Source organism: Hippocampus zosterae, chromosome 14 (assembly GCF_025434085.1).
Source record: "Hippocampus zosterae strain Florida chromosome 14, ASM2543408v3, whole genome shotgun sequence".
Taxonomy (NCBI): Eukaryota; Metazoa; Chordata; class Actinopteri; order Syngnathiformes; family Syngnathidae; genus Hippocampus; species Hippocampus zosterae.
The window spans coordinates 14,844,284-14,871,627 of NC_067464.1; the positions used below are offsets into that span (position 1 = coordinate 14,844,284).

The following is a 27,344-nucleotide window of genomic DNA, read 5'->3' on the forward strand; positions in this document are numbered from 1 at the left end:
ATTACTTTTTTTCTGAGTTATTCATTTTAATTTTTACTTTTGGAGTTTTTCCAGTTACTGTATTCCAATGAAAATGGTTGAATATTACCTTTCAGGGGGCGATGAAACAAACCTTTCAATTCAATACTCAGCATAGGTCGGTCTAGATAAAAGTTGTCGGCTGGACTCTAAATTAGTTTTTGATAAGGGGTTCTTCTTCATTCCACTGGAATTAGAACTGATCCTTTTTATTGCTCTATGATTATTTCCTAGAGATAATAATCTTAAATGCTGCCTCATATAACATTATCTTTGCCTGTCATGAGCCCTTCCTCAACATCAACTCGTGTGCTCCTCTGCCATTTTTGGTTTGTGTCATTACATTCCAAGTTACGTTACGCTCCTTTTTTTTCTTTCTTTCTTGTGAAAAGTGTGTGTAAGTGAATCCATGCGTGTGTGCATCATTGGTTTCACCCCCCGGTAGTGTTTTGCGCTGCTTGAATGCATATCGTATGCAGCACTTGCTTCTTTGAATGAAAAACCATCCTGAAGGGGTTTCACGTATGCACAACACAACACATCCTGAATTATATAGCGCTTTCACAAAAGCTGCAGCTGTAACAAAGCGCTTTACAAAACAGTTAACATAAAGTAAATAAGCGATTGCTCCCTCAAAAGAGGAGACAACGATTGGTCCGTAAGCCACTGGAGCGTAAATGGTAAGCTGTCAAAAGGATATTCCAAAGTCAGAACTAACTGGAGAGGAAGGGCAAGATGAGAGCATCTCTGCTCTACGTTATAACAATTCAATGGATTGCTCACGTCATTTAACAGCCCATTAAGTATGTTTATGTGTTAAGCTCCACAGGATCTCAAGTTGCATGTGCACATTCACATTTCTTACGGCACATAGAAAAGCCCGACTGCAAGGGTTTCACCTTTTTCGAACTCCCGAGAACAGCATCATCCTCTACTCACCATAAGTTATTTTCGTGGCTGCTCAGCTTCAGTTTTTCACCAGCGTGAAGGATATCTTTTCTCTGAGGTGGTCTTACAAATCTTGGACAGGATATGGCCGTTACAGTACTTGGCCTCTTCTCTGGGTTCACCTGTCACTGGTGCGCTGGAAGAAGGTGAAGAATGCGTTCCACCTTGTGGCTTGCCATACCATGTCAACTGTGCTGCATTTAGTTATCGATGGAGACACCCGGGGGGGAAGACAAGAAGCACTTTGGTTGCTGATGATTGTGTGAGCCAAATGCATTGTCAAATTGTTTTATTTCTTTGAAGAAATTGTTGGTCATGCCAGATAAAGTGTGTGCTTTTGCTGGAAATCTTGAACAGATTGTTTTTAAGTAAAAGAACACTTGGCGTCAAGTTTCAGTGCGATATGAATTTGAGGAAATGTTTTGAGTGGTTTTGTCCAAATGTTGAAGGGGTTTGTCTGTGTTCATTCTAATGTGTCAAAATAATGCATCTCGAATCCTCCTCCTCAAATTTTTCCCCAGAGGACCAATTCTGGCCCTCTTTCTAACCCTCGTGCAAGCCTGTTGTCTGAAATTATTCATCATGAACATCAGGAATCTGACAGTGTAGGAAGTGCGTTTGTTTGCCGACTGTGGTTTCACCCCATGTTTACCCATCCTGTCTATCATTCAGCTTGATGTTAATAGCTGGCTGCTCTTCTATTTCGAGCAGCTAATGAGGCATGCCTCTTAAGATACTTGAAATGTAAAGTGGCCACATTAAAAGAGAGTGTTCAGCTCTAGTTAAATGTATAGAATGATATCATTTACACCTTAGCTCTATTTGTCATGCATGCATTCATTATTTTAGTCAAGGTCTTTAACTCATTCACTCCCAAAGACATTTCTAAACGTCTTTTCCGACGTGGTCCAGAATTGGCTGTTACTGAATGAGTTAATTATGATTATTCCGTGGTTTTGTAATAAAAATAAAGGACTATAGATTCTGCTTAATGTGTTCATTGCTAGCTTTTGTACAGCAGTATGGCATGCTAGCCCAGTAAATTTTTGTCCTCGCTTTTTCAGGTTTGTGACGCGCTTCATTGAGCTGGATGGCCTCACTTGCCTCCTCAACTTCCTCCGCAGCATGGATTACGAGACCTCGGAGAGCCGCGTCCACACCTCTGTCATCGGCTGCATCAAGGCTCTCATGAACAATTCTCAGGGTCGAGCACACGTGCTCGCTCACCCACAGAGCATCAACACCATCTCGCAGAGCCTGCGAACGGAGAATGTAAAGACCAAAGTGGCCGTTTTGGAGATTCTTGGGGCAGTGTGTCTAGTCCCCGACGGACACAAGAAAGTTTTGCAGGCCATGGCTCACTACCAAAAATATGCCGCAGAGAGGACTCGTTTTCAGGTAAGCCAAACCCACACAAAAGTTTCATACTCCTTAGTTGTCTTTTGTTTCACACGTACTGGTGTCTCCTTTGAGCCTGGGGGTGTCAGTATTCACGTGAGAGACTAGACAAAGTCATCCACAAACAAATCAAGCTGAGATCATTTTGATGAGCGCTGACATCTCTCCAGATAATTTGACCCCAGGCTAAATCAGCACACTTTGAAAACATAACAAAGCTGGGTGAGGACATCAACAGGTATGGAGGTCATGAATGTGTCGTCATCAGTCACCAAACCACATTTTACTCATTCTCGCTGGGTATGTGTGAATTTGTGGCACCTTGGACAAAGTTCACACCAGAGGAATGGGTGATTCACCCTTGATGACGACTTGTGATGTTGTTCAATGTAGTGAACACTCCTCAGAAGTTTGTCTAGTTGTTAGTTTAGGACTTTGCAAAGGGTTAGTAACCTCCTGTGTAATCTGATCCCGCCACTGTACAATGACTTCAATGTGATTTATGAAGCTGTCAGTCATGTATGTGACTCTTTTTATCGTTTGTTCTTTATTACCGGTACTTACAACATTATCAACAAACTCTCCCCTGTGTTTGTAGACGCTGCTGAATGAGCTGGACAGGAGTACGGGACGCTACAGAGACGAAGTCAACTTGAAGACTGCTATTATGTCCTTTATCAACGCGGTGCTCAATGCTGGAGCAGGAGAGGTCAGCTCCGGCACATACTTGACATCTTAGATCAAACCATGTTAAACAGTTACCTTGTTTTAATATTTGGAAACAATTTTAAAAAGAAAGAGGAATAAGTTAAAATTTGCATAGATAGGGTGCACCAAATTAGGATGACCAGGCACCCTAATTTCACAGTGGTGCAACTGAAAAAAAATCTGAGGTTGAGGACTTTTGTTGACCAGTTATTCAATTATGAGCCAATATTATGTAAAATACAGTTGTTTCTCCCTTTAATATTATTTAAAGTGTAAAACTATGATGTTGAATGTGATGCTGTTGAAAATGTTCGACCAACTGACTTTATTTCTGGGGCAACCCAGAAAAAAAGGCTGGGCTCCCCAGTGCAAAAAGTTAGCCCTGAATTAGATGTTGAAACATTTTTAAGCTGTTGCCTACCTTTTTTTTTTTTTATGACATCACTTTTGTAGACGTCGGATTGTGCCCTCATCCCATCAGGAGTGCACATACGTAATTTTGAAATCAATGACATTTTGATGTAGGTCGTCTTTTGGCACTGTCATTAATCTCCCTGAAATGCGCTCCCCTCGCCACCCAAAAATGTGATTTGCTTATTGTTGCTTAACTCTCGAGCGGTGCGGTCAGACTGATGTACGAGCAGAGTTCGACAACCTGGGGACTGTTTTTGCATTCCTCTAAGGTGGTGGTTGCACAGCATGTTCACTGTAAATCCCAATTTTTGGCAAATACCGTTCTGCATAGTTGTAGTCAAAAACCTCCTTTTATTTCTTTCAAGATGTTTACAAGTTCAAGAATCCATTGAATTGATCCTGAGAAGATCCTAAGTTTTCATTAAAGTGCGTTTTTTTTGCTTGTTTGTTTTGTTTTGTTTTGGGGGGTTTTTTGAATGCAGTGTGCCCAGCTTGTTGACACATCATGACAGCTTTATGTGAAAGCTACACAAGGGATCTGATATTTATTACCATATGCTTTGTACATAAAAATATGTTAATCAAGCAAAATGTGTCAGCGTCACACAGTCTCAACAGCTAATTTGAATATACCCTTTCATCGGAAGCCCAATCTGAATCTCATGAATTGTTGTTAAGATGAGCATTCTGCCTTCTGCTCTTTTATCTCCAGGACAACCTCGAGTTCCGCCTCCACCTGAGATATGAATTCTTGATGTTGGGCATCCAACCAGTGATTGACAAGCTCCGAGAGCATGAAAATGCCACTCTAGATCGGTGAGGGACAATCAAGCTAGACAAAAGGCGGTATACCTGGAACATCATGGCACAAAATGAAGCTGGTGTAATTCTCGCGTTGTTGTATTTATTTTTCTTCTTTTTTTTTTTCAGGCATTTGGATTTTTTTGAAATGGTACGCAATGAGGATGACTCTGAATTGGCCAAACGGTTTGACATGGTAAGTAATGCAGGGTTGATGTCAGATTGTGATGATTTGACAATAATGCAAGTTATTATTCTCAACAGACCCACGTTGACACCAAAAGTGCCGGTGCCATGTTTGAGCTGGTCAAAAAGAAGCTGAGCCACTCGGACGCCTACCCACACCTCCTCTCCATTCTGCAGCACTGCCTGCAGATGCCATGTGAGTTGCGACATGTTATACTTGTGTAGTAAGTCAGTTTGACAAATTGGGTTAAGCTATGGATAGACAGTTACCATTAACAGTTGCTTAATAAAACTCGAAAACAGACACATATAATAAGTCACAGACAAAATTGTGCTGTTCATGCGTTCTGGAGCTAAACATTATTGCAAAATACACAAAAAAAGACATCTGAGTTCAGCTTACTGCCATATCATATCAATTATCATCCCAAATCAAAAATGTTATTGCTCTGATCATTCTTCTCCAAATGGTTAAGGTGGTTTGAAATGAAACATTTTGCCATTGTGCTGCAACCTCCGCATACAGATAAGCGTGGCGGTAGCAGCATGCATCACTGGCAGCTCCTTGACAGGATCCTCCAGCAGATAGTCTTGCAGGACGACAAAGGGGAGGACCCCGACCTTTCACCTTTGGACAACTTCAATGTTAAAAACATAATTCGCATGTAAGTGAAATATAGTCCTGTAAAAACAGTACTGTAGTGTCATAGTCATTGCAACATATACATTTACAGTACCACTTCTCATATTATTTGTACATGCCAGGCAATCCTTTCAGAGGTAGAGAGTGGAGTTTGTCAGGAAGGAAGAGGCAAAGTGAAGGTGGCAGCAAGGGGCTCCTGGGTGAAATCTGTGGAAGCGGCGCACCGTGCCTGAATTGGCACGAAAGAGGAAACCTGAGATCAAAAGGAAATTACTCTAATCGTATTAGTCAGGCAGGCCAGCCAAGTGAGCCATGTTTAGGTGCGGCCTGCGCAGCCACTTGGCTTCATGTCAGTGGTTTTGTTCATGCACTTAGGATGTTTACATTTAGTCTTCATGGGAACTACTGGCCACTGACAGATCACACAACATTATTCATACACTCAAAGTGGTTTGTTTTACCCTTCCTGATGACACTTACATAAACAGCTAAAGATCACGCTGATTTGGGCAATGCATTAGAGAAGGTGCCGATGAATTTTGCTGTGGCAGTACTTAAGACACGTCACGTTATGGTGCGCAGCTGAATAAGAGAAACAAAACTCCTCAGAGGCTTGAAGAGAACCAGTATTTACTGTACGTTTCGCATTTTAAATATTCTCAAGTTCACAATGGATAAGTATGACAAAGGGCTGTGATATGGACCTGACTCCGTTTTTGGATCAGGTTCTGTAACATGTAAATTGGATTATGAATGGAATAAAAGCAGCTCACATAAGTACCACAATGGACCTATAGCATTTAGAATAAAATCAACAGTCCGGGTATTTCTGGTATTGCAAATCAATGATGTGTGTAGTCCTTCGGCAGTGAAAGAAGCATAAAACATGAAGTGGTGTAGATCTTGGCCCATCTGCTTCTACCACTGTACATTCATTCAGTCACTATTTTTGTTCTATTACAACACTTGAGCGTAATTCTTTCCAGTAGCGCCCAAGCAGCAAACTTGGATGCAGCATCTAAGCTCAGCCTTTCATTAAAGACCTTAGCGGATCCATCACCAGGAGGCGAATCCCTCCTGCCAAAATCTTGTTGTGTTTCCATTAACGTTCTTAAAGTGAATTATACCTGGAAAAATGAATCGTGAATGAAGATTTCCACATGAGGTTGGCAGCGTTCCACAGGCCCCCCGTAGTTGATGGGTGAAAACGTGACTTGTGCATATGTGGCTTTTAGGGGGAGAGAGGGAGGTTGGAGAGGTTAAATCAACTATAACAGCAATGTAGAGTCATTCACCATGACGACATGTGACCCACACCTCAACATGTGGACTGTTGCCGCTTTCCCACTGCTGTGGAAAAGTGTTCAACAATGAATTATTTGTCTTGGGGGGGCGGCATTGGCTCCTCGAAACGAAAGACCCAAAGAAAAGAAAAAGTGAATCCATTGAACACACTATCCAAAAGGTGCCAGGAAAGCAAGCGCGAAACTTTACTTTTGAACTATTATAAATCATTATATGGTATGCTCACGTTATATTTGTTTGGAATGACCATCATTTCTGGCAATCTGTAGGTTGAACTGTTTCCATTCTGTCAGTGACAGTTTTTATTCTCTCAACTCCAGCCAAGGCTCCTCTCGATACTCAAGGTTTTACTCAAGTCTTTTTCCCTTCAAATACCTTTAAAAACACTTATCAATTTTTTGCTTCTCTTTTATATACTGTATGTATATCCTTTTTTATTCCTCCACATTTATACTGTACCTCCATAAACATATCCCGCCCATGCAGTTTTCCCAGATTGCTTTATTATTTTTAATTTTCTAATTTACTAATTTTCAACAAAAATAACCAAAACACGTAGGATTGACTTCAACTGATTCAAACTGCCCATGTTTTAACTCTAATCTACTGGGCAGTTCGGCCTGCAGCAACTGAGTCAAAGCTGGGCAAATAAATGAATTCCATCGCATACAAAATGAGTGTTCATCAGTAAGCATGTCGACCGTGACATACATCCAAGTAACAAATGTCCAGGCTTTGCTCAGTTTGACTGCGTTTGACTCCCTATTCTACTGACAGTCCATCTTTCTGCATCATTGCATCGTTCCTCATTGTGGTCTTCTGACTGCACAGGCTGGTCAATGAGAATGAGGTGAAACAGTGGAGAGATCAGGCCGAGAAGTTTCGTAAAGGTAAGAAAAGCGTGTATGATGATGTTTTATCAGTTGTGTCATTGTATTTTGTAACTAGGTTTGTTCTCCTTCTCTCTTCAGATCATGCGGAGCTGCTTGGCAAACTGGAGAGGAAGGAGCGAGAGTGTGAAACCAAGACCCAGGAAAAAGAGGACATGATGAAGACTCTGAACAAGATGAAGGATAAACTCCAGCGAGAGGGTGTTGAGCTGCGCTCAGCCAGGGAACAAGTCCTGGATCTATCAACACGCATCAATGACTGTATTTCGGTATGAAGTCCTACTTTTTGTACTTGAAGGAAAATTATTTTAGGCATCAGGCATTCGGCTCTTTGTCAGCCCGCAGCCGCATTTCCTTCAAGCGGTACAGTTCTGCTTGACCTCACCGCAGTTTTAGCCCTGCTACGGAACTCTGGGTAGCATGGAGGAAAGCACACTTTCCTTTGATTGATCGACAGAAATGTAATGTTGGTATTAGAGAAGAATGAATCGGTAAGAAAACAAAATAAAAAGGTACCACCGATGGCAATATAATTTTGTCGATTGTTTCGGTCAGTATGTCATGTTTCTCGTTGTTCAAGTCATTGGTGAGTTACACAGCCTGATGTCACGCTATTGCATAAGTGATATAGCTCCAATACTAGGGACCTGCAAATTGAAAAAAAAACATCATTAACACCCACCCCAAAGGTTTGTAATTGCCTCTTGATGCCATGATGCCTTGAAATGGCACTTTTATTTCCATTCGACGAGGCTATGGCCTGACAAAATGAAGCTCCTCCCCTCATATTAGATTAATCTGAAATGATGGTGCCACAGCAATATTTTTATTGTGGACATGATTGGGCTTTTTCAGAAAGTGACAGAGGATAGGTTCCCCATCAGAACTTTGCAGATTTGCAAAACCTGAGCTATGAATATGTGGGGGCTGTGTTGCAGTCCCGCCTGTCTGCCCTTTGGTGGAAATTTAAGTCTGATCACAGTTAGTCTATTGGTGGACCAAATTGAACTGAACTTGATGGAAATGTGGCTCAACCATATCACTGTGGTCGGTTACGTCAACATTACAGCACAAACAGAAAAAGTGGTACACTATCATTTATTTGATTAGCATTCACAAATGCTAGTTTAAAGACCTTGACTCATTTAATGTCAAAATGTAAAAATAAGTGCCGTATTTTTACATTTTGACATTTTTGACATGTAAAGCATACAAGAAGGTTTTGGGTTTTGTTTTTTTTTAATTAAAAAAAAATATCAACAAAGGGCTCCTCAGTCAGTATCGAGGCTGTTGGAATGATTTCAGTTTGATAAATCACCACCTGATAGCAGGAGTGGCTTTGATTAGTTCTTGGTCACATATAGCAATAATGTCACACAATTGACTCCTCCTTTTTTTTCCTTTTTTCTATATCTCCCACAGGTGGGCAACGTGTCTTTCCCACGGCCACCTCCTCCTCCTCCAGGGGCTCCCATGGCTCCACCTCCACCACCAGTGACAGGTGGCTTTCCTCCAACACCACCTCCTCCGCCCTTCAGCTGCCCACCTCCACCACCGCCACCTCCTCCACCCGGTGGCCCACCTCCTCCACCAGGAGCCCCCCCCATTTTTGGAATCCCACCTCCCCCTATTCCATGTTCTTTCAATTCGGCAAGCACGCTGCGCTCCAAGTCCATCCCTCAGCCCTCGCATCCGCTGAAATCTTTCAACTGGGCTAAACTAGGAGAGGTGAGACATGACTGGCAACATCTGTATCCATTTTTAGAATAATGTCAGGTGTCTTGTTGTCCTTTTATTTTGTCACGACTCTGTGTTTTACTCCACCGGTTAGTGGTATTAACTATAACAAAACAAGGACATAAGAAATTGTGGCAAACACTAATGGACCCTCACGTGTTTGTCTTCATTAGCATATGATCAATGGCACGATCTGGAACGATATTGATGACCTGAAAGCTTACAAGATCCTTGACCTCAAGGACATAGAGAAGATGTTTTCTGCCTATCAGAGACAGCAGGTTCGTATTTTAAACCCAGCCGAATGAAATGCATGTGAATGACACGTGTGCGTGTTCATGTTGTACAGTGATAGCATGCAGTACACAGAGACAGATTAATTTTTTTTATTATGAGCCTGTCAAGTTCCATTCATGGTGCTAATTCAGCTTGATTGTTTAACTTGTGTGACACTGCCAAGTGCTCACCTGAAAGACACGAGGTAGAGTTTTAGCCGAGAGAGCGCAATTGTGGAACTTCAGCCCATTTGTGGGAGCACAACAGAGCTGTCGGGATTGTTCCGGGTTCTTGGATCAGCCTTGATATTATTATTAGAAAGGCTAATAATGTTCATTGTAGTGAGGTAAACCCGCATTGCACAACTCAGGCATGTTTTACACTCTCATGTAGGACATTAAGGTAATCAAAATTAATAAAGAACATCTATGATCATATGTATTGGCTTTCATTGAAAAAGTGAGGATTACAATAATGGTAAAGGCAGGATTTTTGTTTTAGAACATTTTTACAATTTTTTTTTGAATATTTGCTTTTAATGTCTTCATGAAAATTAAACAACCTCCATTTCCCTCACTGCTGCAATGCTTAAATGTTGTTTTGACAGCCTGGCCGCATGTGCAGACTTCTTTTCAAGGTTCATCAGTCATTGGAAATGGGTGACAGTGATGTATTATGTTTGCATTCATTCATACAGAGCATTTTATTGTAACCGGCTCCAACTATTATAGTTCAAGGTAAATTTATTTGGGGTATAGCCGTATAAAAACCAATTGTTGGGATACTTTGGATCCATTGAATCCATCAGACCAATGTTGGCGTCGTTGACTTCACAAGCCTGACATGGGCCCCATGTTGATTTATTTCCGAGTTTTCCGTCTCAAGGCAGGTGTTTGATGATTCATTCAAGACTACGTAGTAACAACCATGAATTTATTAAGAAAAACAAAAGGAATACCCATTTGACTTAGCGGTAGACTGTATACTGTTTTGCTCCGAGCGGGCTTCTCAGCTTGCGCTTGTCATGTGCGCAGTTGGAGTTCTCTGCTCTAAAGCCAACACTGTGTCTCTGCTTCAAGTGCTAATCTTTGCATGTGTTTTGTGTCTCTGCGCTCTCCGGCTGCCTGGGCAGGACCTGCTCACTAACCAATCCTTCAAGCAGGTGAGTTCAAGGCTTCATCAAGTCACCTTTTGCTACCTTCAGTGTACCCGGCGCCTTCTCTTCTTGCCATGCAGGTGGCTGCAAAATGCTTAATTTATTTTTTTGAAAGGGAGATGGGGGATAAGTGTCTGTCTTTTGATTCCAATAAAATGATTAGGAAATACATCATATTCAATTACGGTATTGGCAATGGTTACACAACCATTTAGACTTTGGAATTATCTGTCACTTATTCCAGTACAGTATATTATTCCAAGTGGTTCAAAAATGGTGCACACAGTGTTGTTATTAATTTGAGTTGTTCCACACCCCCCCCCCCCAAAAAAAAAGATGAAGACGTAATTCTTTTCTTAGTTTACAGCTCTGAGCATTTTTAGTCCAAGAAAAGAGGACTTTGGCAATCCCAGTGAAAGTAAAAGTAGTCATCCTTTCATGCCAACCCGCATTCGCCGCCAGCCACCGAAGGTCAATGCAAGCATTTTCTTGACAAGCTGCATCTGATTTATACACTTCACACCCAACAACCTCAAAAAGGACTCTTTCAAGCAAACAGGAAACCAACTTGCATCCTAAATACCGGTAGATTGTATTCAACATTCACCCACAACAAGTTTTCTCAGACATACAATTTATTCTTCCTAACTCATTTGGATTTTGAATACATTTATGTGAGGCTGACAAGACAAATTCTTGAGTTTGTGTTTCTTGCTTGTCAATGACCTTTTACGGCCCATGCAGTGTTTTCAGTGGCGGCTCATCTCAAAAAGTAGCTAATTTGACATCTTTTGAGTTTCTAAATCAAATGCCTTCATCAGGTCATTCAAAGCTTTTTCATTGCAGGTTCTCGGCAAGTGAGGACGACATGATGTGCAGTTAGTGGCGGCAAACTGAATTTTATGTATTTAGCTTGTGTTTTTAATCTGCTCCAAATAAGCACATCCTGTTAATATTTAAAACAGCTCACATCCTCTCTGAGAGCATCAAAGGGGTTACAGATGTTGAGAATAAGATCTCTTGTTATGCAGAAGTTGTCTACGAGTCATGTTGTGACTGACATCCATTCATCTCTTTCTTTGCTTCTTTTGTTTGTGCAGAAGGAGACCGGTTCTATGGATGACATCTACGTCAGCACGCGGAAAGTTAAGGAGCTGTCAGTCATCGATGGCCGTCGCGCGCAAAACTGTGTCATCCTCCTTTCAAAGTAGGTGTTCGTTATTGTGACTTCACACCATCAACAAACGTGGAGCTTATTGGCATTTCCATGACGGAGAAGCATTTGGGTCAAAGGTCAGAGCGACATGTGCTTTTGTCTGTTTTAAATGGACAATAGGAAACATCCGCCAGTTTTTGTAAATCTATTTTTATTTTTATTTTTTGACGAGCAGATGTGGCATGTGGCAGGCAGACCATATCGGTGGTAACGGGAGAGTAGTCAAATTACAGCTAAATAGTTTGTGAATGTGTGTGCATGTGTGTACCGGTAAGTGATTCACACGTACACAGCACACATGCTTGAAGTCCCATTCTATCCAAATGGGGATCAATTTTCAAGGTCCCTTCGGCAAAATGTTTTCCATTTGTCTTCTCACTACACTTCCCCAAACCCCTTTGGAGACTTTGATCACTGACCCCTCTCGCTTTCCAGATCAATAAACATAGGCTTCCTGGAGTCTGTCTTTGTCAAAGGAATCTGCAGTTGGTTCCCTTGACTCAATAGTGTGTCCAGATTGCATGAGCCAGGGGATCCATACTCGACCCTAAATAAGGTCAACGGTCAGTCAATATGGCTCTAGTGTGCAGATTGACAATGCTGCTATTGATCACACACCAGGACATTTAACACTGTTCAAGGGCACTGAGGACAGCTGGCAGTACTCCCTGGACTAACATCAGACCAGACATGTACATTCAGTGCCAGTCAAATGGTTCATAATTATATTTTTGAGATGATGACAGGAACTCAAAGGACGGCGTATGCTCCATGAAGCAGGGGGGAAATCATTCACTGAGAGGCAAATGCTTGCTGAAAAGACGATCAAACACCTTGCTTTAACAAAGACAACACTGTGAATACTGGTGTAGATGAAATTTTAATCAACAGTCATCGGTGTTGCGCGGACAAGAAGATGCTGAAATGTTTGCAATATGTCAACATTTTATACTCACCAAATTCTTTATCTACACTCACCTGATCTACAGGAAACATTTTCTTTCCCATAATATATTCCATGTGGCTCCACTATTCAGGGGGTATTCTGATTAATATTGTGTTTGTGGAATCTGAATTAAGCACATGACTAAACCATAAGCCATGATTGGTCAACTACCTGAGCCCTTAAGCACTGTGATGTCATTTTCAGTCAAGGGCAAGTAACAAAATGCCCTCCCCCTTGACTCGTGGGAACGCATGGGACATATTGTATATCAACTGTTTCACTTAACTTCCATTTTAAAGGTTTTGACTAATCAGTTTTAATTGCGGGACAACATTTATTAACACTTTAATAATACGGTGGGTACCTTATGAAATGGTAAACGTGTGATTAACCACACATTTTTTTCTCTCTCTCCTTTTTTTTTTAAGATTAAAAATGAGCAATGAGGAGATCAAGAGGGCCATCCTAGAGATGGATGAGCGAGAAGAGTTGGCTAAAGACATGCTGGAGCAGGTGAGCCTTGGCCGCATACATGAATTATGTACTTCAGACTCATGATGCATACTCGTGTGACGAGATTGGAGGGTCCATATATACTGTGTGTGTGTTTGTAAGTTGCTGAAGTTTATCCCAGAGAAGAGTGACATTGATCTCCTGGAGGAGCACAAACATGAGCTCGAGCGCATGGCCCGAGCGGATCGCTTCCTGTTTGAAATGAGCAGGTACGCAGTCACCTTTTGTGCAATGCTTTCCATCCGGCAAAGACTTGAAAATTAGATGCGTTTTCCTTTGTTCAGTAAAAAGAATAATGCTGCTGCTCATGAAGAAGAGGCAGTGGCAAAACATAGCAAGCCTCGAGTTTGCTTTGTGGATAATAATAGATTGTAATTCCATTCTTAATTCAGTTTAACTCTCACTTCTTTTTACATGCTCTACATTCATTTCCTCACCATCACACACTTGCATAAATGGATCCCATGACAAGACAAGCATCAAGAGGAATGTTAGTGAGGCGGCGACACAATCAGTGGTCCCTTTGCAGTTGTAGAACAGTCTACACTGTGTTCCATAAATTGATGAAAGCATTTTATTTCCTTTTGTGCACCGTAATCCTGCCTACCGTATTTCCGTTTAACTCATTCACTCCCAGAGACGTTTTTAAACGTCTTTTCAGACTTGGTCCAGAATTGGCTGGTACTGAATGAGTTAACCACAGCTCTCTCATTATGTTGAGTATATTTCTGAGTCCACCGTTGAATATTGCCAGATCACTTTGTAACCTTTTAAAACAGATTTATCAAATTAATTGGTGGTGGTTTTCTTTTTCTATCATTAGAATTGACCACTACCAGCAGAGACTGCAAGCTCTGTTTTTTAAGAAGAAGTTTGCCGAGCGCCTTGTTGAAACCAAGCCAAAGGTGGAAGGTGAGGATTCATTTGATATTTGACGCTATACACGAACAAGCTTTTGTTTTTAAACTGGGCTTTGACTACTAGAATGCTGCGTTGCATTTATTCCAAAACGACCAAATCCATGCAGCTGTAAGGTCCCAAAAGGCATCTTTCACCTGGTTTGCTGTGCAGCACAAATGGAGCAGAAGATTCCACTTAGTAGAGCTCATTTTTTTAGTCCAAGCTAATAATGTAGTGCTGTAAGATTGCCACTCGGACTAACTATGTCGTCAGTAGTGGTGAACATTCTCGAGACCCACCCGTGAGTCCAGGGGAATGTGTGTGCAAGTGCGCGCGTGGGTCACTGAGTGCAGCCTTTGTAAGCGGACTTGCAGGTTACCACGAAGGATGTTTTGGAAAGCTTGCCCTTGTCGAGAGAGAAAAGCCTTTGCTCGTAAACATGGAGCAAAGCTCAAAATTTCCACGGTCATGTGCGCTCACATGCTTGTTGGGTTTTATTTAGACCCTAGTTTAATTGTGTGCGCTGCGGCATTTGTTGTTAAATGAGATCAAATAGAATGTATCTTGTGACGTTTCTGGCCATCAGGCTTGGAAAGAAAACAGAAGCCTAATCCTGAACGAATTGAGTTGGAATCCCAAGCCTCTTGAAATCTTTGATGTTGCATCCAAATGTTCCCAAACCGCACATGCTAAGTTTTCAATCGTGTTGCCTTGTGTTAGCCCAGATGAGACCATTTTCTGGACCACCCAGCATGTTTAATCTAAGAATATTCTATCAACGGAGCAAAGTTCAGCCAGGTTGTTGTGCATCAGACCAAACATTGTGAGCAGAGACCACAGAACGATTCTCATGCTCTTCGGTGGCACAGTGAACTGGAACAATAAGAATATGAATTGTAATGGCTTTAGCATTCACACTGCGGTTTCCTCTGCGGAGAGAGGGAAGCACCTGCCCCTTTGCCAACGAGGTTTGTTTTCTCAAGGAACAAAGTTTACAGTTCAGAGTTTGGAACTTTCCCTTTTCTCCTTGCTGCTCTTTATAACAGTGGATCTCGTGACTTCATGGGCTTCCCCATTGAGCTGCCCACTTTTTACAAGCCTTTTTGATCAATCGTTGTGACGGACCTTGAAAATATGAAAATCATACAGTTCAGAACTGAGTTAGTCTACACTGAGTAGACCTCACAAAGTAGGAATTTCAAACGTTAAAAGTGACACATTTTGCAAATGTTCTCTCAATCACCAACGGTAGGATTCTCGCCATTCACTTCTCACAATCGATTTTCTCGCGCAGCCATTCTGAATGCTTCCAAGGAGGTGGTGCGGAGCAAGAGGCTCACTCAGATCCTGGAGGTTGTGCTCGCCTTCGGCAACTTCATGAATAAGGGCCAGCGAGGAAATGCCTTTGGGTTCAAGGTCTCCAGCCTCAATAAAATTGCCGACACCAAGTCCAGCATAGATAGGTGAGTTGTTTGAATTAACTGGCTGGACAGCTGGACATTACTTACAGACTTTGGCGCTGACAAATCACAGTGTGCCTGTGTAAAACGTGTCCAATGTGCATTGAGGGGGAAAAAAAAGAGAGAAACCTTGAGAAGAGGGCGCCTGACGAGAGAATCCCCTTTCCAGGATGACCAGGCTGCAATGGATGCTGAGTGGGCCATATTTGACACAATATTGTACCATATAATGTTAGTTCGAATGATATAAAAGTCTATTTGACATCTTTGAGATTAGTTAACCACAACAGACATTGTGGCTCATTCATCCATACTCGTAACCTCAAAATTTGTGAATATTACCAGATGAATGGTAAAAAAAATAAATAAAATCCCAACACAACATTTCAACAACTAATAGAAGAGTAGCCCCATAGAAGCAAAAGTTATTATATCCCGCATACGTAGATGTTTTCTTCCATATCCTATGTTGGTCATAGCTTGCAGCTCGTGCAAGCTTTGCTTGCGTTTCTCTGTAAGACATGTGTTCCCCCCCAATCCCACCAGGAACATCACCATGTTGCACTACCTGATCATGATCTTTGAAAAGAACTACCCTGACACGCTGCACATCCATCTGGACCTCAGCAGCATACCAGAGGCTGCAAAAGTCAAGTGAGTTCAATCATACAGCAGCATGTTAGCGAAAAGACACTTTTACCAAATCGCCAAAGGTTATAGAAACGGGAACAAAACGGTGTCACCTGAAATTTCCAGGAATGTTCAGTTAGTTCTTTTAAATGATTCTTTCTTTATTTATTTTTTCTTCCCAGTTTGGCAGAGTTGGAAAAAGAGGTGCACAGTATAAAAAGTGGACTGAAGGCGCTTGAAGCGGTGAGTTTGTTGTGTTTCCTCCCACTGGTTTTTATCATGCCTGTAATTAGGTTTTTGGGTAGGGCACAAATTAACAGTAATTTCTAATGCTGTAATCGCCCCAAAATACACCAAATGTCTGGTTTATTTGCGGAGAAAGGGCATGTGCACTTTATACATATATCATATTAAGAAAGTGCATCGAACATATGCACCGTAATTGCCGTACTACAAAGCACACCTGATTAAAAGCCACAACAGCTACATTTAGCCATGAAAACAAATGTGTACACACATTGGCCGCTTTGTATTAATAGCCTCAAGTTTTCATGTCAAGCGTGGGAAATGGGCAAAGAAAGAGGTCACATCGATGGATTAAAAAAAAAAAAAGTTTTAAAATGGATTTTCCTTAAAACACCGGACACTTTATTTTCCCCCCCAAACAATGCCAAATGCACCGAGTTGCACAGAGGCCTCCCAGAACCTTTCTCAGTCACTCTTGTTGTCCCACGAGACAAAAACATTAGGAAACCAGTTTATATACTAGGGAGACACAAGAGATTCACAAACTTATATTGGGATGTCGCTAAATGGCCAGACTTGCTGTCTTGTTGTCCCAAACAAACAGAGAGACTGGGGTCATCTTGCAGTGATGGCTGCATTTATGGCACTCGTTCCCTAAGCTCACTCAACTTAAGTCAAGATTCTTCTTTTTGCTCTCAATTGCTTCTTAAATAGTCAGGCATACAAACGTTTCATATTTCTATCTTCAGGCAACCTGCCCCCACCCTCACAAGTGCGCATTCCAACACCAAATGCCTGATGAATATTTAGCATGAGGGCGGACCTGGCCACTTTCATTGGTCCACTATGTTCGGTAACTTCATTGGTCAGATGTGATGAGACTCTATTGGCAGACTTAAGATCATCAGTAAAAATGCATAAAAAAAACCGCGTCACATTAAAAGCTACAGGATTCAAAGAATGGAGAAAGAAGTTGTCGCTTATAGTCGAGTAAATACGACAGCACCCGTGTTTAAGAAGTGTTTTGTTTCCTGCCTGTTTTTGCACCAGGAGCTGCAGTACCAACAAAGCAGGACAAGGGAACGTGGAGATAGGTTTGTGCCTGTGATTGGTGACTTCATCACAGTGGCTGGCTTCAGTTTCTCTGAACTGGAGGATCAGTTGAGCGAGGCCAAGGACAAGGTAACTGCTAACCTAGCTTGCCAAAGAGTGAACATGTTTGAGATTCCATGTGGGTGGCTTAAAAGGGAATCTTTAGCCAATTGTGTTCTTGACCAACCCTTCATGTTAGCTAGGGGGAAAAGGAATGATGAAAGACTCCACTCTCAAGAGAAACACTATAATACTTCTTTGTCTGATCTGATCACTTCTGCAGTGACGGGGAAACACAAAAACTGAAATATTAGCTAGGATTCCTCCATTGTCTTCTCGTTGTCTCTTTCAGTTGTCGTTTTCACATTTCCTTTTTCCATCTTTTGTCAGCTGAGACAAATGTGTTTCAAGTTGCCTAGCTGTCTCAGTGATGAATTGAAATTTTTTTGGGGGAAAAAAAGAACCGTAAAAAGATTTGCAGACTTTGCGCATCTTCAATCGATTATTGTGATCCGCCTTTTCATTTTCCAAAGCGCCCCAGACTGTTGTGTGATGAATACCGAGGGGGAGAAGTGGCTCAAAGTAAAAGCTTCCTTTCCACTTCATTATTTGTCAGTGGGGGATTTAGAGGGGAAACAAGCCTGTTGGGATGTCACTGGTAAAGAAACAGGGGCGCAGGAACATCAGCTACAGATGGGGGAGGAAAACCTCTGTTCCCCCGGGCCAGACTCTAAATGTGTACAACTTTATGCATGTCTGGCTGAAAATTGTCAACGTTGCTTTACTCTCCACCACACTTTTGAGAGAATCGAAGTGAGCATATAGACTAAATTGTTGTGTACTAAAATTGGTTCGAACTGCAGATTAAAGTATTATCTTGAGAGTACGAACTGAATCGACGAGTCGACATGTCGATCGAATTTTATTGCTCAAAGTCTATTAATTGCCAGCTACGTGTTTTGCTGTGAACAACACAGACGAATCGCTGAAATCAACTTGTAGTCAAACAGTGCGACAAAAGTGTAGATATGTTTTACTGATACTGAGGCTGAAAATACGTTTATGTGCAAAATATGCAAGTCTATCCTCAAAAACAACAAAAGCAAAAATGATGTGAACGGCCATCTGAAAAAAGGCACAATGGCCATCATCGTCTTTCACCGAGTGCCAGAGCTGGCCCTTGAAAAATCGGAATTTTTGGGCATGCGAAAAGGACTTCTTGGAATCCTTGTTGATGACGTCAGCAGTTTTCTGAACGATGGCTGCAAAGTTTTGATGTTGTCGCTCAGAAAAAAAAATATTAGCATTATTTCCTCGAAAGGTGAATAAGAATCGGTCAGATACTTTAAAGAAGTGTTAGTTTATATATTGAGGTACCCGAATGAAAACGTTCACGCATATTCAGTCGAAGAAAATGGTCACCATACTCAGCGTGGTCTCACTTTATTAGTCCCATGCTATCTCTCGCATAGGATGACCGCACAGGCTATTGTGTGTGTGTGTGCATGTGTGTAGGTGTGTGCGTGTATAGGTGTGTAGGAGTGTGTGTGTGGCAGAGATGCACACAGAACCGCAAACGGACATTACTACATACATGTCAAAGGATTACACTTGTCCAAGGTCATTAGGGTTACTGGGTCGCAGATTTCCCGGGGACAGGAGGGATTTTCCCTTTCATTAAAACAGATTTGTTTGGTTTATCCTTCACAACACCTACACACACACACACACACACACACACACACACACACACATACACACACAGGACTAATTTTCCCTTTTAAAATAAATATTGTATGTGTGGATAACATCCTAATAAAATGTAAATTATGAGCGTTAGACACAACGCAGGCGCGGGTTGCTAGTCTGACTTGTAACACTAAAAGCATTATTCATTCATCTGTTGAAGCGCTTACAGGCTTTTAGCCTTCGAGCACTCCAAGCACGCGTGTTATGTACTTGAAACGGCGTTCTGCGTTATTCACAGCAGCCATGAGTTGAAGTGCTGGAATGTTGTCGAGGCTTTTGCTGTGGTTAGCAAATCAGCATGTTGTGGGTGTGTGCATGCTTGCATTGAGATTATTGTTTCAGTCAATTACACACGAATCAGAGCTGCATACAGTAGCAAAAATTAAACCACTCGTATTGATGAAACCTTTGGGAATGTTGGGGACTCCGGCATGCGACCACACTGAGCTCATTGAAGGTTCAAAATTGCCCGTTGGTGTAAATGGGTGTTTGCCTGCATGAGCCCTGTGATTGACTGGCGACTCGTCCACGGTGTGCTCAGCCTCTCACCCAAAGTCCGTCGAGACGAGCAACATAGAAAATGGATGGATTTGGCGATAAGTGCGATCATCTTTTAGAATGGCATTGTTGGATCTTCCCATGTATTTTGTCTTGTTCAAGCATGATATGCATGATTTGCGTTTTGGGACGGCTAAAATATGCACATTCTGTTGTGGTGCTTTAAGCAGAGAGATTTCTTTTTATTTATTTTGTCATAAACCACAAGGTGGCTTCTGATTGGTTGTTGTAAAGCCTGATGTACTGTGCCACCCAATTATTGTAGTACGTCCCAATGGACCTCCCTGGACTTAACAAAGTGTCACTGGTTTAAGGGGATGTGCTCCTTTAACAAGCTGAGATGAGTTCACAACCTCTGATCTTCACAGTTCTTCATGTTCATGGCGGCATCAGAGTGCAAACTTGGAACGCTGTTGGAGATCTGGTGCGGCGTATGGGCGGAGGAGAACTTATTTCCAATATCAATGCCTGCTTTCATACAATGCAGACGCATGTCCATAATATAATCAGCTGCATTTTATATTTGCGCGTATGCATCTCCAGATTACCGGCACACCCATGTCGAACGCGGGAAACGGATTCGACCAGAAACGTAATTAGAGGAGAGAAATATTGAGGTTGTGGTTGCTATAACGGCCAGCCCATGATGACAGGATGGTTATGCAATACTGTACTGGAAAAAAAGCCCGACGACCACAACTCATAGTACATGAAGTTCATGACTTTTCACTGCCCTGTCTGTGATTTCTTGGATGTTTAATATTGACCTGAGCCTTTTGAATATAAATTTGACATGCGCTGAGTGGGACCCTTTGCATGAAATGACAGTGATATTGGGATTTGCCACATTTGTTTTGATACCTTTTGAAGATGTCTGGCATTCCGACTTCCACACATCATGCACAGAGACTTGAACACGGCGGAAGTGCTGGGTGCTAAACATTCGTGGTCATGTGAGGTCATCGGAGTCTGTCAGACGTGTGTTAGATGTGCAGATTTGTACCCGGCAAAAATCTGTGTGAAATTACATGCATGCTTCTCCTCGCGCAGTTCACCAAGTCTCTGAAGCACTTTGGGGAGGACGAAGGGAGGATGCAGCCCGACGAGTTCTTTGGCATTTTCGACACCTTCTTGCAGTCGTTCGGCGAGGCCCGCCAAGACCTGGAAAACATGCAGAGGCGCAAGGATGAGGAGGAGAGGCGGGCGCGCATGGAGGCCATGGTGAGAGGCGTGTCCGCTGTGCCATCAAAATCAAAATGTTTGAGCTTCCCCGTGTCGTATTAATTGTGTGAATGCTCATGAGCATTTACCACAAAAAAAAATGCCCTAAACTTTCTGAGGACATCCGCTTTTTGTGTCAATCAATTCAAACCGTTTCAATCCAAATAATTGGATTTTTTTTTTCTCATAATAAAATTTCAGAATTTCAGAAAAATAACACATTCAACCAACAAAATGCCCTCATCGTTGTGTGCAGCTCATTCAGGACATATGGAGAACTGTTTTTCACACACCAAGAATTCCCACATTCCACTCTTTTCACAATAAAATCCATTGTACACATTTTCCTCCTCCTTTCACCTTTCTTAACCCACTCAAATCTTTTCAGTTTCAAAATAAAAATATTCTGTTCATTGATTACATTTTGGGAACTATTCTCCAAGTTTAAGACGTTTTTGAAACAAAATCTGACCAAATTAAGACCTATGTTATATATTTAGCTCCTCCTTCCACACTTCTTGATTTAGAGCATTACATTTGCTAATCAACAATTAATCAATTCAGTTAATTCTGCAGCGTTTGAGTTCTGCTTCAGCTCCGCAACATTCATGTGCCACTTACGTTTTGCTTTCTCAAAGTTGTCAACGTGTAAACAATTCCTTCGCTTTCCAGCTTAAGGAGCAGCGGGAGCGGGAACGGCGGTCCAAGAAGAGCGGCGCCTCCGACGAGGTTGGAGGGGAATTTGACGACCTGGTGTCGGCGCTGCGTTCGGGCGAGGTTTTTGACAAGGACCTGAACAAATTCAAACGCAACCGCAAGCGTTCCGTCAACCAGCTGGTGGAGGGCAGCGGCGGAGGCGGAGGGGGGCGAGAACGAGCCGTCACAAAAGTCAACTACTAGGATGTCGCCTAAAGCTCAGCCCCGACGTGGATCTCTCGCGTTACCCCCCCCCCCCCACCACCCCCCCGTTGAATGTTGTGTGATATCCCGATCTCACCGCAGGGCGGGTGGGGACACCTGGTGCAGACCACTGTGACACATCTTCACCTGACTTTGACAACTGTGCTTTGACTCCTCGCCATCTGTCACTTCCCTTTTTTTCACCGCTTCTTGTTCAACAACACCCCCCCCCCCCCGCCCCCACATACACCCACCCCACCCTATCTGGGATCACATGGCCACAGACCAAAAAGTAAGACAGCGGAGTGGGAAAGAAGCAAAGCTCGCATCTGGAAACGATCGAGTGGGAATGGCACAGGTTCAAAAATCGCCAGCCGGGAATGAAGCAGCTGGTGGTCACACGACCTCTTTGTTCTCATCGCAGCATCAATGTGTCATGTCCACTACCTTGTTCTGGCAGAAACTCGTGCCAAAATATAAGAAACATGTCAGAAAACATACTGCAATTAGGCATTTGTATTTTTAGCTCAAGAGTTGTTGGGGTATTTTTTTTTTTTTTAACGTGTTCATGACATTTTGGGGGTTTTGTACTCTGAAATGAAATGAGATTGTGTTGTGTTTCATTCGTCCTGTTTGCACTGCAGCTCCTCCTCTCTCTGGCCAACAAAAGGAACACCATTTGGCAATATACACATTTATACACATTTTCAACACTTACAGAGGCGTTTTGTTTCCATGATCCGCTGCCAGCCTGCCTGCTCCACGCTGGCTGGTCATGATTCACAATTCCAAGTAGCTCGCCTCAGTCACAGACGCCAGTCTAATTATTAGCACCAAGATTCTGCCGGGCTGCCATTCCATGTCTATGCTTGCTGCAATGCCATTGGCCTTTACAGAATCCTGTTATCTCTAAATGGTGCACACAACACATTGTTGAAAAACAATCATTAGTTCCATGTTTCTGCTCATTTGTATGTCAAGAAAACATTTTGATTGGCGACCTTACCGCTGCAAATATGGCTTGATTGAAACACTCTTGTAAGTAGCGATAGAAGGAATTGAATCTATCCATTTTGAGAAATCTTAGTAAATGCCACAAATGCTGCAGTGTGGGTGGTGGGCTCAGTGCAAGAATGTTGTAGTTCGTTATCTCACCACTAGAGGGCAACATGTTCATTAGTCATTGAAGGGGAGAATTTAGGAAAGCTGACAGTGAAGTATAAGATACTGAAATAAAACATGAAAAGACATTATTTTCCGCCACATAACAGTTTAAAGCAGTAGCTTGGTCTTTTTCAGTGCATAAAATATTTAATCTGATTTGGAGAGCTCATATGATTTGCACACCCTATTGTTTAAAAGCACCAGTGTTATTCTCCGACCAAGTGTATTAACAGCACCGCAACACTGCTCCCAAGTCCTTCCCATGCACTTAACTCAACAAGCACTCGGTGTTACTCCGTCATGAAGTTTTCTGATGAGAAAAGACGTCGTATTTTCTGAAGTTGTCCGATGTTTTGTCCTTCGTTGCGTCACCTTCTTTTGACCACATACTCGCCTTGAAGTGCCTCTGACCCTTCTTTGTGCATAAGTACCATTCCTCTTTCTGTGTGGTGCTTCGAATGGATGTCCAGTATGCTGGTTTAAAAAAAAAAAGAGAGAGAATATGCAGCTGACAAAGGACATATGAACTCGCGTTCCCGTGCAGTAAATAATAAAGAGCAGCTCTGTAGCTGGATCCCAGGACAGTCTAGATTGACGTGTCTGAAAATGAGTAACAGTGGAAGTTCAGTCTCCCACCACTTGCATTCATGTTTAGCCTTTGTTATTTCAGTCTTTCACCATTTGCCCTCAAACTGAATGTGTGGCCCACCTCGAAATGAACTTGGTGGCGCCCGTGAAATCAGAACCTCTTTAACCAGCATCTCGTGTCGATTTTTCCTTCCCGCTCATCATCCTTTCTTTGTCTCTCCAGTTAATCACTTCGTATATCCATCTTTGGCAGAACCTTTTCGACACTTAACCTGAAACTTAAAGCCCACATTTTTAGGGCAAACTATTTACTGCAACCTTGTCAGTATTCTTACATGTGTGTTTTGTTCCACGTTTGGATGTTTATTATAGGCCATTGACTGGCTGATTTTGGAGTGTCAAAGATGGACAACTCAATGACATGAGTAGCTTTTTTTTTTTCGATGCACTTTTATACGGGACATTTCCATTTGCAATGTTGTTTTGAGGGTTTAGAGTTCTTTGAACTGCGAAGGGTGCTACAAAAAAAAAAACAAAGAAAAAAAATGAAAACGTTTTGTTAAAAGAGGAAAGAGGCAAGTGATTGGTACTCCGGCTGGGCCGCTGGAAAAATGAGGGATGAGAGACGGAATTGTGGTGGACACAGACCGTGCGTCTGCGTCCTGGATTTTGCAATGTCAAAAAAAATTTAAAAAAGGGGGGGGGGGGGCGGGGAGGTGTTTAGTTTTGTGTTCAAACATGCACTTGGCATCAAAAGCTGCATGCCCAAAGAAGTGTGCACACAGTGTGATGTATCGATTTAACCTTTGAATAGGATGTTGCTTGCGCTATTAAAAATAAAAAGAGAAAAAAAACTGTTATTAAAGTTATATATCACTTTGTACTGCCTGAGAAATGTCGCACCCACTTTTTGAAGGCTGTATAAATGTGACAAGTCAGTATTTTGTATGGTTGAAAAGAAAAGTACCCTTCACAAAAAGATGTACAGTTGGAAGAAAACAAAACAAAAATATTTTGTACACCGTTCTTGATGTTTGAGCTAAAACTAAAACACCAATAAAACGTTGAGGAATGTTGCATTCTCCTGTAAATTGTACCTCTATTTATTTGCCTTATTTAGTTTGCTATATTTTGTATGTACACAGCATTAAGGGGAAAAAAAAGATATATTAAAAATATGATTAATAAACTGGTCTGTGTACAGTGGATAACTTTTGAGACTTGTGTAAGAATGAGAATCTTTTTTTTTGTTTGTTTATTTTTCATTTCTAAAATAGTTTCTTTTTTTGTATTTTTCTCACCTGTGTCTTTTGTAGGGTTACAATAAATGTTTGTCCCTTGCAATCATTGTTGATTTTTCGTTTACATTTTAAGGCAAACCGATACATGATAGGTAGGCAGCGGCAACGGCGGGAGCAGCATTCAGCATGTAGCACCTTCTTTAAAGTCCTGCAAGCTTGACAGACAAAGCATCCATGCAGCTGTTGAACCTTTTCGAGTTCAAAGCTGGCTGGCTGTGTTCAGAACGTACCGATTGCATTCACTTGTGGGAGTCACCATTTTAAATGCCTCCGATTAGCCACAGATGCATTTCAGATGTTCTAGAAGGCTTTCCCTAGCTCGTTTTTTTTTTCTTTGTTCTCTCGCAGAAGCCTTATGGCTCTTTGGAATTGTGCATAATTCCTCCCACCTTGACTAAGGCCCCAGTTCCAGCTGAAGAAAAGCAGCCGCCACCACCATGCTTCACTGTATGTATGTACTATGTTCACTTTATGATGAACAGTGTTGTGTTTATGCCAATAATATCTCTTAGCATTGTGGATTAAAAAAAAAGGTTTAACCCTGGTTTTAGAATTTTTTTTAAAAAACACACTTGGCTGTTGAAATGTTGAAAAACTGCATGAGGGTCAAATGAAGCCAGCTGAAATTAAAATTCAAAGCCGGCTGTATTAATTATCAATTGTTTGTTTGTTTATTGAGCATATATAGGACACACAATAACAGATTGATAAAAGGCAAACAAAAATGATGAAAGGAAAATTAAAAGTAAGTAAAAGAAAAAACGCACATCATCACAGTTGTATGCTCAAATGAGTAGGAAGAAGTAAATAACTTATCTAGTCCTACCCCTTATTATGTAGCAATTGGAATTGATCATTTTTCAAAACAAAGAAGAAAAATCTACATATCATCAAATACTTTCACCCTTATGTATATTATACTTTTCAATTTTACACCTTTTGGTTTGTTTATATATACGGTAGTTATTCTTTCTCCTTTTTTATTTCAATTTTCTCATATTCATTATAATTAGCATTTCTTGAATACAATTGATAAGTTGATCAAAATCCAAAACAAGAACAAACAGTTGTATTACTATATTTTACAAGTATATCCAATTTATTCATTTTTCCTGCGAGATATTTTTTTTGTCCTTTTGCCCTGTGTGATAAGTTGACATCAAGCATCTCACTGTGAGTTAGTTGAGTTAGTCTGATCTGTGCAAAAAGATTAGCTGGAAGCCCTTGAAAACACCAACACGATCACAGGTATTGCTGATGCGCTCTTTTGCCGCTAAATGGATACAGTCCTAAATGTATTGCATTGTGACTTTGAGACGACAGCGTCAAGTGCAAATCATGGTGACCTCGCATCGGAGTGCTGATGCGGGCCTTTCACAATGCTGCAGTCACAAGCTAGAACTCTGTGTATTCAGTACTCCCCAACTCTTAATCATCATCTATTGACAAAACTCACTATTTTTAACTTGATAAATTTCACATTTCCAATTTAAGACCACAGATTGTTAGGATACTTTTAAGATGGGGAATTTAGCCCTTGGTGTCAGAATGCGTGCATAGTTAAGAAAAGAGTTGATTAGCAGCCCTTTGCTTGGACTTATCGAGCAGAGAAATTGGAATAGCAAAGCAAAAACCGCTATGGGAAAACATGACACACAGATCAGTAACACTTGAGTGCACCAGAACAGCAAGCGTGGTGGAATGTATAACATAACATATCGAGGTTGACCTGTCTTTAACAACTGTTTCCCACATCGACCGTGTGTCCATACAGGAAGTACCGGTACTCAAACAGTTGCTTTGCCTGATGACAGAAATATAATTATATTCATGAAGCAATTTGTTCACATCATTTATTATTTCCTAAATCTACGGTATCTAAAAAAAACAAAAAAACATTCCTACCAATAAGGTATGAGAAATAAAAAATACGCAATCCAATTCTCTCACCACTGTTTTGCTAACTTGATGAGTAAACTACCCGTAAGCTTTTTACTTCTATAGTAGTGAGTGCCTGTATTTACGGGGAGGCCTTTATTTGTATTTTGTGGTTTAATCGTTAATTAAGCTAAAATAGGCTAATACGTAAGAATTGAGTTCCATGAAAGTAATTGTATTAATTTACCATTCTTTCAACTTTCAATTTAGAAAGTATGAGAGGACTGGTGTACATATTGTCCCAGAATGCACCTTGCTGTTCATTTTGGCCTTGACAGGAAATACGAAGTTAGTATTGGCTCTTGAGGACATCCATCCACCTACTGTACGTATCCTCATTCGAGCCACAGGTATGGTGGAACTTACCCAAGCTGATTTTTGGGGTGAGAGGCAGGGTACAGCCTGAAATGGTCATTCAGCCAATCGCAGGGCACATATAGAC

At 41.6% G+C, this 27,344-nt stretch overlaps 1 protein-coding gene across 5 annotated transcripts in view; it reads left to right on the forward strand.

The window, feature by feature from the left end:
* daam2 (dishevelled associated activator of morphogenesis 2) overlaps window positions 1-25,007 on the forward strand; it is an 84,735-nt gene extending 59,728 nt beyond the window's left edge. For 4 of the 5 annotated variants that reach the window (XM_052085681.1, XM_052085684.1, XM_052085683.1 and 1 more), the window contains exons 6-26: window positions 2,031-2,364; window positions 2,963-3,073; window positions 4,199-4,302; window positions 4,417-4,483; window positions 4,552-4,669; window positions 5,000-5,138; window positions 7,253-7,311; window positions 7,393-7,580; window positions 8,734-9,039; window positions 9,222-9,329; window positions 10,457-10,486; window positions 11,581-11,687; window positions 13,071-13,155; window positions 13,258-13,364; window positions 13,979-14,067; window positions 15,350-15,518; window positions 16,062-16,169; window positions 16,328-16,388; window positions 17,442-17,573; window positions 20,841-21,011; window positions 21,684-25,007. In XM_052085681.1, coding sequence (XP_051941641.1) covers window positions 2,031-2,364; window positions 2,963-3,073; window positions 4,199-4,302; window positions 4,417-4,483; window positions 4,552-4,669; window positions 5,000-5,138; window positions 7,253-7,311; window positions 7,393-7,580; window positions 8,734-9,039; window positions 9,222-9,329; window positions 10,457-10,486; window positions 11,581-11,687; window positions 13,071-13,155; window positions 13,258-13,364; window positions 13,979-14,067; window positions 15,350-15,518; window positions 16,062-16,169; window positions 16,328-16,388; window positions 17,442-17,573; window positions 20,841-21,011; window positions 21,684-21,911 — 2,821 coding nt within the window. In that variant the 3' untranslated portion in view covers window positions 21,912-25,007. The remainder of the gene's footprint in view (window positions 1-2,030; window positions 2,365-2,962; window positions 3,074-4,198; window positions 4,303-4,416; window positions 4,484-4,551; window positions 4,670-4,999; window positions 5,139-7,252; window positions 7,312-7,392; window positions 7,581-8,733; window positions 9,040-9,221; window positions 9,330-10,456; window positions 10,487-11,580; window positions 11,688-13,070; window positions 13,156-13,257; window positions 13,365-13,978; window positions 14,068-15,349; window positions 15,519-16,061; window positions 16,170-16,327; window positions 16,389-17,441; window positions 17,574-20,840; window positions 21,012-21,683) is intronic. The other variant, XM_052085685.1, reaches the window with a different exon arrangement.
* The last annotated feature ends 2,337 nt before the right edge of the window (window positions 25,008-27,344 follow it).